Source organism: Calonectris borealis, chromosome 2, assembly GCF_964195595.1.
Source record: "Calonectris borealis chromosome 2, bCalBor7.hap1.2, whole genome shotgun sequence".
NCBI classification, from domain to species: Eukaryota; Metazoa; Chordata; class Aves; order Procellariiformes; family Procellariidae; genus Calonectris; species Calonectris borealis.
The window spans coordinates 161435957-161453321 of record NC_134313.1 but is presented as its reverse complement, the minus strand read 5'-3'; the positions used below and the strand labels follow the sequence as shown (position 1 = coordinate 161453321).

General features: G+C 40.6%; 1 protein-coding gene across 3 annotated transcripts in view; it reads right to left on the bottom strand.

Moving 5' to 3' along the window:
- The window catches only part of LMBR1 (limb development membrane protein 1), a 74260-nt gene extending 58831 nt beyond the window's left edge, over positions 1–15429 (bottom strand). Inside the window, exon 1 of one of the 3 annotated variants that reach the window (XM_075144144.1) lies at positions 15100–15429. In XM_075144144.1, coding sequence (XP_075000245.1) covers positions 15100–15162 — 63 coding nt within the window. In that variant the 5' untranslated portion in view covers positions 15163–15429. The remainder of the gene's footprint in view (positions 1–15099) is intronic. The other 2 variants (XM_075144143.1, XM_075144145.1) reach the window with 2 other exon arrangements.
- Positions 15430–17365: the final 1936 nt, after the last annotated feature.

Here is a 17365-nt window from a genome sequence, read left to right as displayed (position 1 = left end):
ATGTACCTTGAGCCCAGCGTGACTTGCATTAAGTTGTTTCTAAGATTTAGCACTAGAATTTCAATACAATAAGGGAAGACCAAAACCCCTACAAATATGTTGGAAATTTTGGAGGAAAGGAATCAAAGAGCAAGACAGTTTTAATCCTCCAAGCCTTTGTGGGAAACAAAAAGAAAAAGGAAAAAAACATCTTATTTGCTCCTGAATGAGGCATCAGTGGCTCAACACTGCTTCCTTAATCTTGTTTGTTGATACCTATTAAAAACATTAATCAGTCAGAAATGAAACAAGAACGAAGCATCCCATTCCAAGATGCTGTGGCCCTTAGCCTTCACTAGTACCTGAGCAGTCACAGTGCACAGTGTATTTTGCTTTTTATTAGCTTGCAGGAAGCAGATTACCTACACACCACGGGCTAAGAAGCTACCTGAAGTAGTCCAAACTGTTAATCTTCTTTTGCTTGTCCACAACACTAGTAGCCACCAAGTCAGTCTTAATACACAGTTAACAGCAGTTAACCAACTGAATCAGGCAAAACTGTTTTAGCAGTTTTTACTACTAATTGAGTTTGCCCTATTACCTATACAAGGTGTTTTGTTTAATTGGCCCTGCCTGGATCTGCAATTCATAATTAGCACCCTAAAAGTGTTCTACTTCAGTGTGAGCTTTAATCTCCTTTGTGATCTGAAATTGCAAAATTACTTCACTGAGCAACAGCTGAACTATTTCTTTAATCAGTCATTTAAAGATTTGTTGCCTTTAAGAATTTACTGTCACAAAAAAGTCAGAAGCAAAAAAGTTACCCTAAGTGAAAGGAAGGGTAGTGATGATATCCCTTAAAAATTTACATCTAAATAACCGTATTACATCCAAATCAGAATCACAGAGGGAAAGAATGTATCACTCAATCAGGAAAGACAGACTTTTTAAGAAATATAACAAAAATAACCTGGGAATCTTACTTCTTTTGTGTAGTCATTCATTTTAGACAAAAAAACCCCAAAGCATAGCCAAGTGTCTGAGCATGACACGTGGGTGCCTGCAACTGCCCTACGGATGTCCCCCAGAAGTATTACAGTGCCATAGGTCTGAAAGCGGCAACTGCGCTCATTCTCTGAGCAGGCAACACACAGCAGGAGCTGAAATACAGATGCTGAAAATAAGATTTCATAACTAGATCTCTGAATTGAAATATTTAATCTGAATAGAGCTCACCACTCCAACTTTCCAGAGGATGCTTCAAAGAGGAAAGGGGTTTGAAAAAGAATTTAATTCTTTATTTAAAGAATTCTATTAATAAAGAATTTTATTAAGATTTAATAAAAAAATATGCTGGTAAATTTTTGAATCAGGAACAACAAAAAAACCTGAGAACAGCCTTGGATTTTCAGAGTACTCTGACAGCTTGTCCTGTCAGTATCTGAAAAAGCAATGCCAGTGCTGAAAGAAGAGTCATTCTCTAGGTTTCCAGTTCCTCTGAAAACTAGACCAAGGCTAAAGAGAAAGACATCTAATTTTAGGCATCCACTTTTGAAAATTGGGTATCACATGTACAGGGCCAGTAAAATTCTTTAAAAAAAAAAAAAAAATCTATCAGACCCAAATAACACTGCTCCTGTGTAAAAAAAACTTAAAGATATAGTTAAGCTCATTTTTTTGTTTAATTTTATTTAAAACAAGAATAAAAATGACAGCAATCTTGTTTGTATCTTTAAATAAAATAGATGAACTTTATTCCATCTGTGATAGCAAGGCTACAATGAAAATGCGGGTCTGTACTTATAAGGTACCACTGAGATAACTGAGGTATTTTGAGGGCACAACAGGAGAAAACTGTCCAGTAACATGAACTGCCAAAAGCTGTATTTCCAGTTTTAGATGACAGCTACTTTGCAACTCAGCAACAAGGTGTAACAATGTATCTTAGTGTAATTATCCCTCTACTTCTGTCAGAATTGAGAACAATTTTGTAAATATTTGATAAAGTTATTACTGAAAATACACATAATTTTAAAATGATCGACAAGAAAAGAATTGAGTAAATGATAATCAGTGAAAGCTTTAGAATCTTAACAAAAGAGTATTTATAAGTTAAAAGTTCTTCATACTGATCAAAACAAGTCAATAAGCAAACTCAGAAATATTACTTCAGTCTCAATTTATACTTAGTGAAATCTATGATCCTGAAGTGTTTCTAACCATGTATTCTGAATAGCTTTCTAAAGGGAGTAACAAAAGCCAGCATCCTAACTATTTTTAGAGTGGAACTCAGTTAAGTTGGGGAAAAGGAATGAGTTGCCCATGATAGCCAAAGAATAGCCTCCACTGTCCTGTCACACTGCAATCCTGTGTTCTTACTCCATACAGCTCTTTGTTTCAGGATATTTTTGTACTGCAAAAAAAATACAGCCCTTGTTTGTACTTGTTCTCGCTTCAGTTCATGTTTCTCAATTATGAATAACTAGGCTTGTATGCAGTACTCCAGGTAAGGTCTTATGGCTATATATAACAGCACTAAGCCTTCCTTTCTGTACTGAAAATACTTCCAACACATTCACCTGAGAATCACACTAATAACAGCATTATCCTCCGATCGCTGAATCCATCCACACTGTCCTCCCCAATTGCTTCCAGCAGAGCAGCTCTCAAGTTACAGTGGAAACTTGTTTTTAGAGTTCAAGTTCATCAACACGTCTTTTTTTTTTTTTTTTCCCCTTTTAAAAACCACACCTTAATTTCATATTACATCTATTATTTTGGGGTAATCAAGTCCTTTCTGCACCATGTTCTAACCCTCCTTTGTATTGACTATATCTCCTAAAGAATTGGTTTTGTGCTAACAACGGAATGTTTTACTTCATTTTCATCTAACTGGAGCAAGATCACTCTTAATACTGATACCTAAGGAAACTGAATAGTAACCTTCCCCCCCCCCAAACACAACACCTATTGTCATGTACACTACAGCCAGTTTCTTATTTACTGTACAGCTCTTCTACTAAGGAGCACTGACCCTAGTTTAAGAAATACCTTTAAATGCATTTTCTAGATATAGCCCTTGGAATATGCAAAAGAAACACTCTACCAATAGTCACGTGGCTTCAGAAAATAGACTTCTTAACAACTCCTAATTTGACTTTCTTAAAAAAAACTTAGAAGAGGGCCAATTCACATACATATGTTCATAGTACCTTAAATTATCTGTCAACTTTCATTTCTAATCACTTATTAAAAAGCATAGGTAGTCATACCGAAATAGGGCACTAATCAAAAAAGAACACCATACATAAATCTGCATTGATATATTCAGTGAAAGAAAAGCCTGTATTCGTTAAATTCCATCTTTTCTTCAGAAAGCTATTATATGTAACAGTTTTGGAGCCAATATTGGAATACAATGTTAAATCCAAATCATACTGCAAGCCATGTTTTCAACCAAAAACCAGTGTTCTATGCCATCACCCATCTCTACAGTAAGAGCAGACACAAGTTAAGGATGCTGCAAATGCAGCAAATCTAGGACAAGCTATATTCCTTATAACCCCAAGTTCTCTGCAAGGAGTTTTTCACTGGAGCTCAAATGAAGCTCTTCCAGATTTGACTTGAGGAGACAGTGAAGACACTGTGCAGAGAATGTACACAACTGTGATGAATAAGGATTTCTGACATTCCCTGATAATGTCAGCTTAAAAAAATAAAACAAAACAAAACAAAACCAAGTAATAACTTCCAATCTTAAAATGTATTTCCTTAAATTCATTCCAGCTTTAGAGGGGCAAAGTAGTAAAGCAGTTTGGATCTGCTGCCATAGTAAGACTGCTTCTGGGCAGCTACTTTAAACCAAACTATGGTATGTTCTCACATTATAGGGGAAATACACTCAGCCCATGTTTGACCAGCTGCCTCAAAATATAAAGCAAATTAAGAGGAGTCTGAGAATTTTATATGATTATAGTCAAACAGTCAAGCACAGCAATTCTTAATAATTTTTAATGTTCCCTCATCCACACCGCTCAGGAACTGAAAACAAAACTCATGGATTCTATGCTACATCTGGGGGCTCCCTTTTAACAGGTGTCACATTAAAAAGTCTTCAAACCTTGAGCATGTAATTCATTCACATCTCTTTGCATGGACTAAATACAACCTCTGGTAGGACAAGCAAAAGAAACCTGTCTTCCCCTGGAGTTCTTAATCTTCATTTGGGAAAGGAAGTGCTCTATGCTCCTGCTTAGATTACATACTAGACACGCCAAGAGAGGCTACTTCTGGAGATACACTGCACTACATTCTTAGGTATCTTGTATCCAACTCTTCCATAGAGTCATCCAAAGTCATCCAAGTATGATCCAAGTCATACTTTTGGATCTGTACCAGACAGCTCTCAGCTCCTGCGAGAATGGAGCTGGACATAAACTGCATGCATTTCAGTTCATAACTATGTGCATCTAAGGGGCTGGCACTGAAGAGTCTAGCATTAAACACCAGTAATAAAGGTCTGAACTAACTCAAATTACTTTGTACTTATCCCACTGACAGTTACGAAAGATCAGCTAACACTAATTTGTCCGTGTGGATGATCTTTAAACCTTTGGCACTGAAATTCATGCCTCAGATTGATAAAGCATTATCTTCTGTTACAGGTGCTAGAGCTAAACTTTCATGCTAAGAAAGAATATGCTCAAAATGCACAAGATTCTCTTTTTTTTTCCCTTATGCACAAGATACAACCATCTTTCACAACTGTAATTCGTGTGTGTGTGCGCACATTAAAAGCTGCATTTTTGTATACAGAAAGATGAACAGCTTCTATTTATATAGCACGATATTCTTCCCAACTGCCGTGCAGGAAATACAGCTGCAGTTTATACTAGGAAAAAAGCATACAGCTGCATTGTCCAGTAATTGTTCAATACCTGAAAATCAGTGTGCCCTGGTAGCAAACACTCCAAAGAACATACTGGGCTATATTACCAGAAGCAAAGCTAATAATCATGGGAAGTAATTATCTCTCTCCAGTCAGCATTCACCAGGTCACACGTAGTTGCTGCATCCAGTTTTGAGCCTCCAATATAGGCAAGACATTGGTAATTCCAGCAAGGAAGATCACCAAGATGGTCAGGAGGCTGGAACACTTGCCTGGTGCAGACAGGCTGAAGGACCCGAGGACAATGAGGCTTCAAGAGGACCTGACAGCAGTGCCTATGTGGACTGGGACTGCTACGTCAGTAGCAGTGAGGAGGTCATTAAGAAGGCAGAGCTGGGCTCTTGACGGCGCGGTGGGAGGATGAGACTGGAGGTAAGGAGAAATCCCCTCCATGAGGAGAGCCAAGCAGTGGAACCAGTTGCCCAGCAAGGTTGTACAGTCTCCATCCCTGGAGGTTTTCAAGCCCTAAGTAACCTAGTCTGACATCATAGCTGACGCTCCTCTGAGCAGGAGGCTGGGGTCCCATCAGCCTTTTTTTCTACTATCCTGAATAGATTAGTATCATTAGAAACTTTGTCACCTCACAATTTGTACCCTTCTCCATTTATGAATGTCTTTAAAAGTATTAGTGGAAGCACAGGCCCCTATAGGACTGTGTCAGGGATGTCCTCCCACTATGAAAAAGCTGGACATCTTACAGAACAACTTTTAGCAGTAAGGAACCACCAGAGTACTTCTTTGCAGAAAGCAGTCACAGACCTTAGTAATGTTCTTTAACTCACTTCAAGCATGAAACACAGGTTCAAGATTTCCACTTGAAAAGCATCAAAATAGACAAGTGATCATTTCCCCCCACTTGACTGCATACTAGCGTTTAGAATAGGGAGAGTAAATCTGGAGGAGCAAAATAGACAAGAAGTGAACAGCATTTTACTACACTACGTATGAAATGGAAGATCAAAAGCTCCAAAAAACTAGGGAATAAGGAAAGGAAGGAAATAACTTTATTTTAAAGAGGTCAGTATTAAAACAAAAACGTTACTGCTATTACATCCACCAGCATTTCTATGCAAAGGATATGCAAAAAAAGCAGCTACAGACATAATGAAAAATATCTCCACTTCTTGCTGTTACTTTACAGAACACGTCCTTTTCCCTAAATAGAAAAAACAGCACAGAGAAAATAGAAGGCAGAGGTCACTCTGGGTAACGCCACCCTGTAGAATACATCTAAGAACGTGTTCAAGAGTTGAAAACGGAACTGTCAGCGTTTTGCTTGACTGATTACTACCTACAGAAAAGTAGTAGTGTTGCACTTCTGAGTTTTAATTTCTATAATAGAAAACAACTAAACATAGCATTTTACACCCATCTCTTACTGCTCTCATGCTGCTAAAGTATTTTAATGTGCATTAAAATGCCATACGGCAACTAAAAAGCTTCCTCCTACTGTCCCACTTGGCAACTACTCTTGTTTACTCGTGGAAAGGATGGCGGGAATAAACAGCAAGAAAATACAGGTGGAGATAAGCAGTTCTGCTCAGTCTATTTCTAATAACTCCATTATCCCACTGACATCTAAAAAGCAAACAAGGTGTTCCACCTGTTTTGCATGTGTCAACAACCTATGACAAACTATGCACACTAAAGAAAAGTGAAATTTCTAGCTATGCTCTCAGTTTGACCTTGGCATTCACAATATCATCTGCTTTGGACACTCATTTTTCTCAAAATGAAATATTAACTACTTATTCTTAAAAACTTTGCACTCTGTGGTTAGATTAAGCTCACTTTAATCCAGCCAGCCTTATACACTTAGCATGACACACTAAATTCAAGCTTATAAGAAAATGTCAAATACATCTTATGACTACAGATTAATTTTACTCATTAACACAGCCTTCCACACCTATGATTTCCCCCACATGTATGGTCTCCTCTCAGGACTCCTCCATGGCTTAAGACATGTGCAAGAAGTTGACCCACTTTTTTTTTGTTGGTTCCTAAGTCATGAAGAAATCGTAAGTGGTTCAGAGGCTGGGTGCCTAGATTTGCTCATCTAGGAAAAAATCCAGGATCTAACAGAAAGTACGAAACATCCAAAAACATATTCTGTGTGCTAGAAATACTGCTCAGCTGAAGATAAAAAACAGTCTCTGTAGCCCTTCAGAAGATAGCTTCCATATGTCATTCACTTAAAACTACGTTCACCTTAACTTCACCAGCAGCAGAGACCCACTTCAAACTAATGAAGCAATTCAAATCAATATATGAATTTGTTAGCTTTTAACTCCCTTTTATATACTTAATGGGAATGTATTTATGTTGCTGGGTAAAGGGGAAAAAAAAAATACGTTACGACATCTCCAAACCCCTTAGTAATAGCCCCAAGATACCTTTGTTCAGGGTACTGTATTCTATAGCCAGTAATACACTCAAAAAATGACTTGCAAGTCATTTTTCTCTGACCTGTATGGGCAATGCCATTAAAATCAAATTCAATAATATTTTTCAGCACTAGTGCAAGATTAAAAAACACCCTCTAGAATTAACACGAATAGCACCAACCTAGATCAACCTAACATTCTGCCACTGAATGAAGGTATTATTCAACATTTTACAGCCAGGCTATAATAATCGGTTATATTAAAACTTCACAGAGTCATTCCATTAAAAATTCCTTTCTGAAAAAATAAACTCAAAAGCCTCATTAATACAAACTTGGTAAACAATTTATTTGTGTTAAAGAGCTTCTTTGGCTAATATTAATTTCCAGGGCAAGATGCATAACTATCTTAGAAGACAGAGCTAATTAATTTTCTCCTCCTAACTCAAGAAAATCCTCTTCCTTGTCTTCTCACACATACATACTGTAGAATTTTTAAGCAGCACATCTTTTTTTTTCACCCCTACTCCCAAAACAAAAACATATTTAAACTGCAATACTTGTATGTTTTCATAATTCTCACCAATTATGCAGACTCTCTACTGGACATAAGTTATCACAGTCTTAAACTCAACAAATATTTTAGACATGTTGCTATTGTCAAATTCAACACAAACTCATCAGCACCAATTCTTCCTATCAGCTAAATATGTTAAAAATAGAACGTACAACTAGGTAATGGAAAAATGGGATACTCAAGGCATAAACAGGCACTTAAAATGAACAGTAAAACTGTGAAGCACCACGTTTCGATGACAATCGTGGAGCCTAATGCTCGAAACCACACCACTATAAGCCAAGAAGGTGAAGGGGGAGGAAACATGCACATATACTGCTTCTATCCTCTGTATATTAAACTCAGTCATACACAGACTTAGATGCCATCTATACACACACTACTTGCTGTGGAGAGCACATGTGATATGGAAATAGAGGAACTGAAACAAAGTTTTGTGGAATAATATTTTCCAGTTAATAAAAATTTTCAAAGCCAAATTATTATCAATATGCTCAAATATTAAAACAGTACAAAGCATTGGGGTCTTTCTTGGAACCACGTTGATGGTAGTTAGAAACAACTTCTAATATATTCAGTTAATCAAGAAACCAGAAAACTCTGTGTGGGAAGCAGCTCAGCAACATTATGATACATATTCAACACCAAGCTGATGAAACATCAACATGAGTTTTGTCACCATCTTCCTGAGAGTAAATTGGGCCCCAAAGAGCAACAGATCAAAGCTGCTGAAAGTACAAAGCAATTTCACTTGTCACGTGAATGACTAATAAGGGGGTTACAGCAGTGACTTATTGCAGGTCATCTCTACCCAGCTGTATGCTTACCTTTTAGGGCAATGCAACAACCAAGGCTGTTAATTATTATATGCATAAAAACATAAACTACAGTCATGACTTTCAAAGTCTCTCCTGTTCCTGTGTCATAAGTTATGTAAATTCTTGCACATTAATGTTACCAAGAAGTCAGTGTCCCTAGTCATTTGACATAAGTACATGTTTACAGGAAAGCCTCAGTGGTTTTCAAGGTAAGGGGGAGGGCATGGAGAGAGTAGAGAGTATTTCCCTACAAGAGTTATCACTGCCCTCCTAAATGAGGATAAATACCAAATTAAATAGGGGAGAGTGAAAGACAGGAAAGGAGAAAGCACTGCAGTTTAAAAAAAAAAAAGTATATATATCACTTACCTAAGCTTCAAATAAAAGCAGTAAGCTTATATTGAATGAAATGTTTTCTTTAGATAGTCTTCCTTAACCCAAATTCCCATCTATGTCACCAGAACTGAACTTTCACTTTCTTATCATAACTTCACTGGCAACACGCTTCAGAATCTCTCACCACTCTGACATTACCACCATCTCCTCTGCTGCTCTGCTTCACCCACTCCTCAACCCTCTTCAACATCTCTGAAAACACTTCTGTCCAGAGGGTCTTGGGTTTATAAATTCAATCACACTTGCATCCCTACATCACAGCAAAGATTGATATGTTCATTACAACCCTACCATCTTCCACTTACATCCTGCCATCTTACCCAGTCCCTCTACTACATGACCAGCTATCCAAACAAAACCCAAGATCAATCTACTTGTCTGTGGCCTTGTAATCAATAGCTGGTTTTGTTTGCTGTGCATTCTTTCACTTTTCATTATTTTTTCTCAAATCTAATTTACACCTTAACCTCAATTTTCTTAAACAGATGCCTGTACCTTCCATGAAGTGTGTCGCCCTTTTGGTCAATTGCTACCACAAATAAACACACCAATATTCAAAAGGAATTATATTGAACTGTAACTAATAGCAACTTTTTACACTTCTGCCTTCCATTTTATGTAAATGGAAAGAGTGGAACTCTCCAAAAGTTGTTCCTGTTTTGGGAATAAGCATCTCTCTAGCCACTTGTCTACGCCAAGTGTTTGTAGATGCCTATTGATTCCAGATGGATCCACCAGTGCTGATCCTCAGGACCAGCAGCCAGAAGATGACTCATCATTTCTTAAAGTTCAGTACAGCACCCATGTTTACAAGTAAAGTTATATTTTTAAGATGGCAGAATGATGCCAACATTTTATATATGTAATTATGTTCAATGTGCACCAATCTTTCAGCCCTATATCTCATGCCACCACCTCAAATACTCCTTTATTCAGTTACAATTTTTCCCAAAGCATTTAAAAACAAGAAGCAATACTGAGAAACCTAGGCAAAGTTATTTTTGAGATACAAGAAGCCATTTAAGATATAAATCACTCCTCAAATTTTCGGAAGATAGATTAAAAAAATTGAAAAGCATCAATTTTATTGAATAAAAGATAAAACTTGCATAAACATTCAAACAAAAACATTTCCGTATTTGTAATAAGTTTGTTCTTAAAAAAAATTCACGTATGCTTCCAGTCAGCATTTTCTTCCTGGTCCACTATCAGAATATCATCACTGGCATAAAAAACGGTCTATGAAGATTACAATTTTTGTCTGGGGCACAAATTTAAGGAAGCAGAGCTGGTCAGGAATAAGAGGACGCTACCAACAGGAATACAGTGCTCAAATCAGCTTTCTCATTTTACAGCCCTATAGGGCACAAACACCAGCAGTAACCAAACTGCACTAGTTCATATAGAAAAATCCTGAACACCTCTCTACCCCAAGATAGGACGAGAGGACAAAAGATACAAAAAGAAACCAGAGAAGAAAACAAAGCCAGTGGTATTAGTGTGAAGTTGCAAACAAAAATCAAAGACATGACACAGTTGCAACTACCTAAAAAGGCCTTTCTAAACTGCTGGAAATTATTTTTATATTCAGATTTACACACACACACACACAAAATAACCATCATATCACCTATAACAAAAACAAAAACCACCTTAATATTTAAAAGTGGTATGGTTTATTAACAAAAAAAAAAAAGCCTTCTTGTAGAGGGAATTGCATTAAGAAGTAGAGAAACTATGTTAGATGCATCTGAAGCCTACACCCTTGAAAACATTTAGTCCTTCAGATGGAAGCATCTGACATTAATCATAAAACTACTTATTACACCAGTTTCAACATTTGCCTGGACTTGCATGAAGCAATTAGAGTTATAATAGCACTTTTGGATTTGAACTTATTCTACCAGGACTCATTTTTTTCATGACATATTTGATAGAATTAAGTCATTTCCAAATATACTGTGTTTGTTCTTAAGCTTTCTAACTAATAATTCTATGGTCACCAAATTGTTTTCTTTCACAGTTTTCCCCACACTACAAATGCAAGCACAGTGTATTTATTTTGTCAAGGAAATCTCATAACCAAGTGTATGTGTATATTTTTACAAACTCAAAATCTTACATTTTGTAAATGAAAAATTAACATCAAAAAGTAGATCTAAATTTTAAAAATACAAGTGTTGCAGAATAGAAGACTCCAGATGGAAAAAAAGGAGTGTAAGAATATTCTAAAAAGTAAACCCAGGGGAACACAAAGAGACTGAACCATTGTACTTACTTGATTTGCGTTTGAAATAAACAGTTCACAACAATACTAGCGGAAAACGGAACACTTTATAACGATGTTGTGTAAACAGATATAGTAACAGGACACAAAGGAAAAGCAGTTCCCTAAAGGCTTAAATATCTTCCATGGATGTGCAAGATCTCAGCAAACTATAAATGAATCTAAAGGATCAAGAAAGGCAAACTAATGAATTGTACAAAAAGAACAGATAGTATCAGACTAGCACAGAACATTGCCTGGCCTTTGCAACTCTTTCATACAAATGCTGATCAAGTACAGAACACGGACACTCCTCTGTATTTTGTAACCAACTAAAACCGCTTTTCAGAAAGATGCCCCTTTTAGATAGAACTGAGTATGACTCCAGCTTTATTGAAGTCAAGGCTCTCACTGACCTAGAGCAAACTCATGGCTGTGCCATGTCTCTCATACTGGGTCATCAGTTCTCAGTCTCTATGTTTACTTTACTGAATCTGAATTCTAAAGTTCGTACAAGCCTGAAAGAGCCTGGGTGTTTTCAATAACTATTCCAAACAACAGATCCTCAACACAGCACATTCACATTTGAAGAGCCATGCAGAAACAAGACCAGGGAGTTAACCTCCTATTAGTAAAAGATCATCCTCATGAAGCAACAAAATGCACAGCAGATTATTTTCTTGCCAACAGGCACCCTCTTGAAAAAAACAGGTATCATACAGACACTCCAAACGAGGTCAAGAGTGAATGGGCCTGACTTAAATTAAGCATTAAATCACAGAGACAGTCACCTCAAAAGCAGATGAAGGATTTATTTTTAAAAAAAAATCTTTTACTACCCTTGCTTATACCTATAAACATGTCAGAAACATTTCTCTTTGCAAGGTGGACTTAGCATAAGTTGGCACCTACAGAAAGAGACGGGCACCACCAGCAGAAGGATAACAAGCCTTTAATTTTTGTTACCTAACACAACTTTATGGAAAACTTTGTAGCTTGTCAGTTCAGAGAATAGATGAAACAGAAATGACGCATTACACTGCAGTTAAGCTTAGCATGCCCTTAGGACTCCATCAGAAAGCACAATCTAGGATTCCATATCTATTCAAAGAAAATGAAGAAAACTTGTAAAAGAAAAGTGAAAAGGGCTTTCTTTTCAACTACATCAACTTACTTTGATTTCTCTTCTCTCATGAATGTATCATTTTAGCTTCCAGTAAAGATTGGGCCACACAACTAGGTCTCTGAAGACAATACTACCAGATTCCATAAATTTGACATACTTCTTACAGGCATAGAGAGGTTTCCTCCACTGTAATATTACACAACAAACATCAAATCCTTCTATTAGCTGTTCCACTGCCCCCAGCCCACCTGCAGCTGGAATGAAAGTCTTGTACGTGTGTCAGAAAGTGGAATATGTTCCCTCCTCCAGCTGAGGGGCCGATGATTATACCCACTACCCACACCACAACTATCTATTTGCATATTTTAAGAAATTATATTCACCATGTAACTTCATGACCAGCAAGGGCAGGAATGATTAGGAGGGGATGTTAACATAATGGTACGTGTAAGCAACATACTCTGTGTACTTTCTTATGCTTAAACTAACCACAAGTGTAATCATACTTGCAATATGCTTCTGCAGCTATGTGACAGCCACAAGATGGTTGTACACTCAGCTATGGATGGCAGCAGTTTATGCACTCAAAAACCCAGTGGTCTTCCAACATAAATTAAAGACAAGATCACACCTGTACCAATGCATGATTTAAAAGGCAAAATTGTTATTACTATCCCCACTGATTAAACAATAACATAGATGGTTTCTCACCAATATTAAAGATCAAAGTACAGTTTCAAGAGCAAGAAGTCATTCACTGTATATTCTGCCTCCACTGTCCAAATAAAGCAACACTGCACCTCTAAAATATGAGTTCTTCATGTTTTATGTGATTTCTCACATGACTACATCAATAGGAAGAGTTATCAATTGCTCTAGTGGGGCTGAAAAAGCTTTAGAGAAGTAGCTGCAGTATGATGCAGATGAGCTAGTTCTTTAAGAATTTAATAGACCTTCACTATTTGTAACAGTACCTGGAGAGGCTGCGCATAGCCATTCCTTCAGACTCAAAATTTGTGCATCCTACTATGCACAAAAGCACAGTATGCAGCATACGATGTATCAGAACAAGACTCTGGTGGACGTAAGTAGGAGATAATTAGCGCACAGAGAAATACAAACAGAAAAATGGACACTAGGGAAAAGACGGATGCTAGCATCCAGAAGAGATGTGTGATTTGCATACACACCTGTGTTTTCGTAGCACAAAGGAGATTAAGATAATGCTTAAAGACTTCTTTACAAAAGAGTATTTTTCTTTTTATGCCCCTCCTCTGGTCGCAGCTCTCATGACATACGCTACATCCACTCACAGAAAAGTGAAGGTCCAGAAAATCTCCTAAAGTAACAGATCTCTTCATACAGACTTGTTTTGCACTGTTCAGAAGAAAATGTCCCAGAAATATAATACTTCACCAAAAGGAAGAAGATCTTAACATATGGATTCTTAAAATATAGAAAGAAATTAACACACTAGGGATTCAAGCAAGTGTCTTTTATCAAATAACCTAGCCATAGGCCTACATAAATCAGTTAACAGTGATATGTAATATTGTGTCCCAATACAGCTGAAAAACATTGAAAGCTAAATTATGAAATCATATTTTTATTCAAGAAATCAAGGCAGCAGTAACTGCAAAGAGAATGCAATTACCCAGTTGAGTTAGGATAGCATGTGCATAGAAGACAACATTGCCTGTCTCCTATGTGCAGCATATATTTCCTTCCTTGAACTGACGCAGAAGAAAGACAAGCTCCATCAGAACACCTCTATTGGCTTTGAATAGTCCTGAAAAACAGTTATGAGGCAGTCAGAGAGGAAACCACAACAGCTCTCTCCATCTGCACCTACGGTGTAGTGTTGCACTTGACTACAGAAGGTTGAGGAAGACGGGACAGCACAGGCACTGCACTCTGTATTGCTCCACTTGGAGAGCATGGGGCACGCAGCAGCACTGAGAATGACATGAGGAGTTAGGGAAAACATGGTTACACACATCTGTTGCAAACAGTGCACCAAAAGACAGGAGGACCTTAGTATCACAAGCGATAACATCAAGTCCCATGCATACCTTCCAGTAACACGGCTGCACTCGAAGCCTGAGGTGTTGAACACCTAGCACAGTGCATAGGAGCACATTCAGAAGCACACCTATGTCCTGCGCGTATACACTGTGTTTCCCCCTTTCGCCGAAGGCACAGGGAGAGGAAGACCCACAACGGAGTAAGAGCCGGGATCCCCACCTGCCGGCCCTCGCGCCCCCTCGCACCTGGCCCGGAGGGAGAGGTGCACGCACAGCTATGCCCACACGGGACAGGCCACCCGAGACAGCCTGGACACGGGAGCTGGGGCGAGGGGCAAAGCATCGAAGGGCAGGCAACGAAGGAGCGAGACAGCCCCACGGCCGCCCGGCGACCGGGGTTGGGCGGAGAGTACAGGAAGGCGGGGGGTGGGGGGGGGTGGGGGGTCCCGCGGCAGCGCGGCCTCCGGGGCACCGCAATGACAGGTCAGGGAGGAAGGCGGGAGGGGGGATCGCGCAGCCGGGGCGCTGCGAGGGCAGGCGGCCGCGGGGGCACGGCGGTGCGAGGACGGCGTCGCCTACCGTGTACTCCCGCACTTGGCTGTGGAAGTTCTGCTCGCGGATCGTCACCTCGTCCGCTTCCATCCTTCATAGTCCCGCGGCCCCCGTGCGCAATGGCGGCCGCCGCCGCCGCGCCTGCTCCTGCCCGCCCGGCGGCAGGCGGGCCACCATGGCCAGCGGCAGCGCCGGCTGCTCCCCCGGGCCCTGGCGGCGGCTGAGGGGCCCCGGCGGCAGCGCTCGCGGCTGGCTCCTCCGCTCTGTCACCGTCCGGCGGGGCGCGGAGGAGGAGGAGGAGAAGGAGGAGGAAGGGCGGGCAGCGCCGCCTCAACTCCTCCTGCTGCGTCACCACGCAGCGTCCCCGCGCACAGCACAGCCCCGCCCCCAACTGCCGGGGAGAGGCGGGGCTAACGGACAGAGGGCGTGACCAAACCGCCCCGGGGCGGGGGAGGAGCAAGGGGCGGAGTTTACCCTTAAGCGAAGGGAGGGCGAACCAACGTCCAGGGGTGAGGCTAAATGGAAGGCAGGAGTTAGGCTGGAAAGGGGCGTGGCCATGGTGGGGGCGGAGCCAGAGGCGCGGGCTCGAGCGAGAAAGGGCGGGGCTTGAGGCGCGGCGGCGCGGGCGGTCGCTGGCCGTCCTGAAGGGGCAGGCTCTGTGCGGGAGGCGGGCAGGTGACAGGCCCCCGCGTGTCGTGGGGCTGGGGGCAGAGGGGGAAGGAAGGGGGGGCAGCTGCCCTGCGGGGAGGGCACAGGAGGCTCCCGAGGCGCTAGCGGGGGCGGGGGAGCAGGCAGTGGCCGGGAAGGGGGAGAGCTGCAGGCGCAGGGCCTGGCGGGGAGCCCCCTTCCCGGTGGGAGAAGTCACCAGAGCCGTCCCGACCCGGGGGCTGCCTGCAAGAGTCACCCGGTCCTACCCAGGAAGGCCCCTCAGGAGACGGCTGTGGGCGGGGGTCAGACTCCCCCCTCAGGACGCGCGATAGCTACGGGCTGTCACTGGGCTCGGGCAACGTGAGGGAGCCCGGGGGTCCGCTGGTCTAGTCGATCCTCCTTGAACTCAGGCTTCCCCGTAAATGCATCAGCATTTCTGGGTTGAAAGATTGCACTTACGTTAAAACTTGTGTTCCACTTGTCTGGAGCAGCTTTGTGTCCTCCCGTGACTTCTATGGACAAATCGCTGTGTTGGTTTCTGGCCAAGCGCTGTAGTACGGAGGCACAATCTCCCAGTTGTTCCCTGTTCCCTCTATACACACAAGCAATTTTCTTTGTTTCTGAGTTTGCAAGTAGATCAATTGTCTAAATATACACAAAAAACTATTAATCTAGGACACACTATAAATTATAGATGGTAATTTAGCAAATCAAACCCTTATTTCTACCCAAATATGTAACATTATTCCAAGGAAGTTTCAAAAATAAGGATCATCACTTTCTGCCTATTTACATCTACTGATACATTATATCCATGCCAATTATAATTCAGATGATATTCACTTCCCAGCCTCTGGCCCATTTTCTTGGTTAAAAGCAGACGGTGAAGTATTTATTAAATTCGAGAGTTAGAAAAGTAATCTTTGACTGTCTAATGTATTTCTTCTAGTTCTGAATGGATGCAGAACTTCCTTCACCTTCAGTATGGCCATGGTTTCACCCTTGTTCTTTTGATACTTACAAAGATACAGATGAGGGATGTCAGGCAGAATCACACCATGGGTGTGAGAGGTCACAAATAGCCCCACCTCTCTCCTCCTGAAGTCCACTGCTTGGGGAAGAAGAGTTTCTAGGTATTTACTGAGGCTGTGGGAAGAGGAGAAGACCATTAAAAGCAGACTTGATTACTCATTTGGTTTTTTTCTTCAGCTATCCCCACTTATCTTCAATCACCTTTTCTTCTTGGGATGCTGAAAGTGGGGAAAGCATCCGTCACTGCCAAGAGGAATTTTACATGAGACTCTGGCTTGTGAGAGGGGCTAGTGCTGTTCCCCTCTCCGGACTTGGTCCACAGAGAACAGTATAACTGAAGATGAGGTTTATAGGTAGAAGTAATATCTTTTATTATAACAACAAATAGTACTGGAAAAAGTAGACAACTGTTTGGTATGCAAGAACCTGTCCCCAGAGAAATCAAATCCTCTCAGAGCTGCCTATAGAAATTATATCTCAAAGAGAAACCCTGCTCTTACAAAGTGTCACGCTTAACATTTGTGCAGAACAGATAGGTTCCCACCTTTCATCATGCTATATAAAGACCTACACAATAAATAGCAACGGTATTATAACCAGGATGTGAGGAACA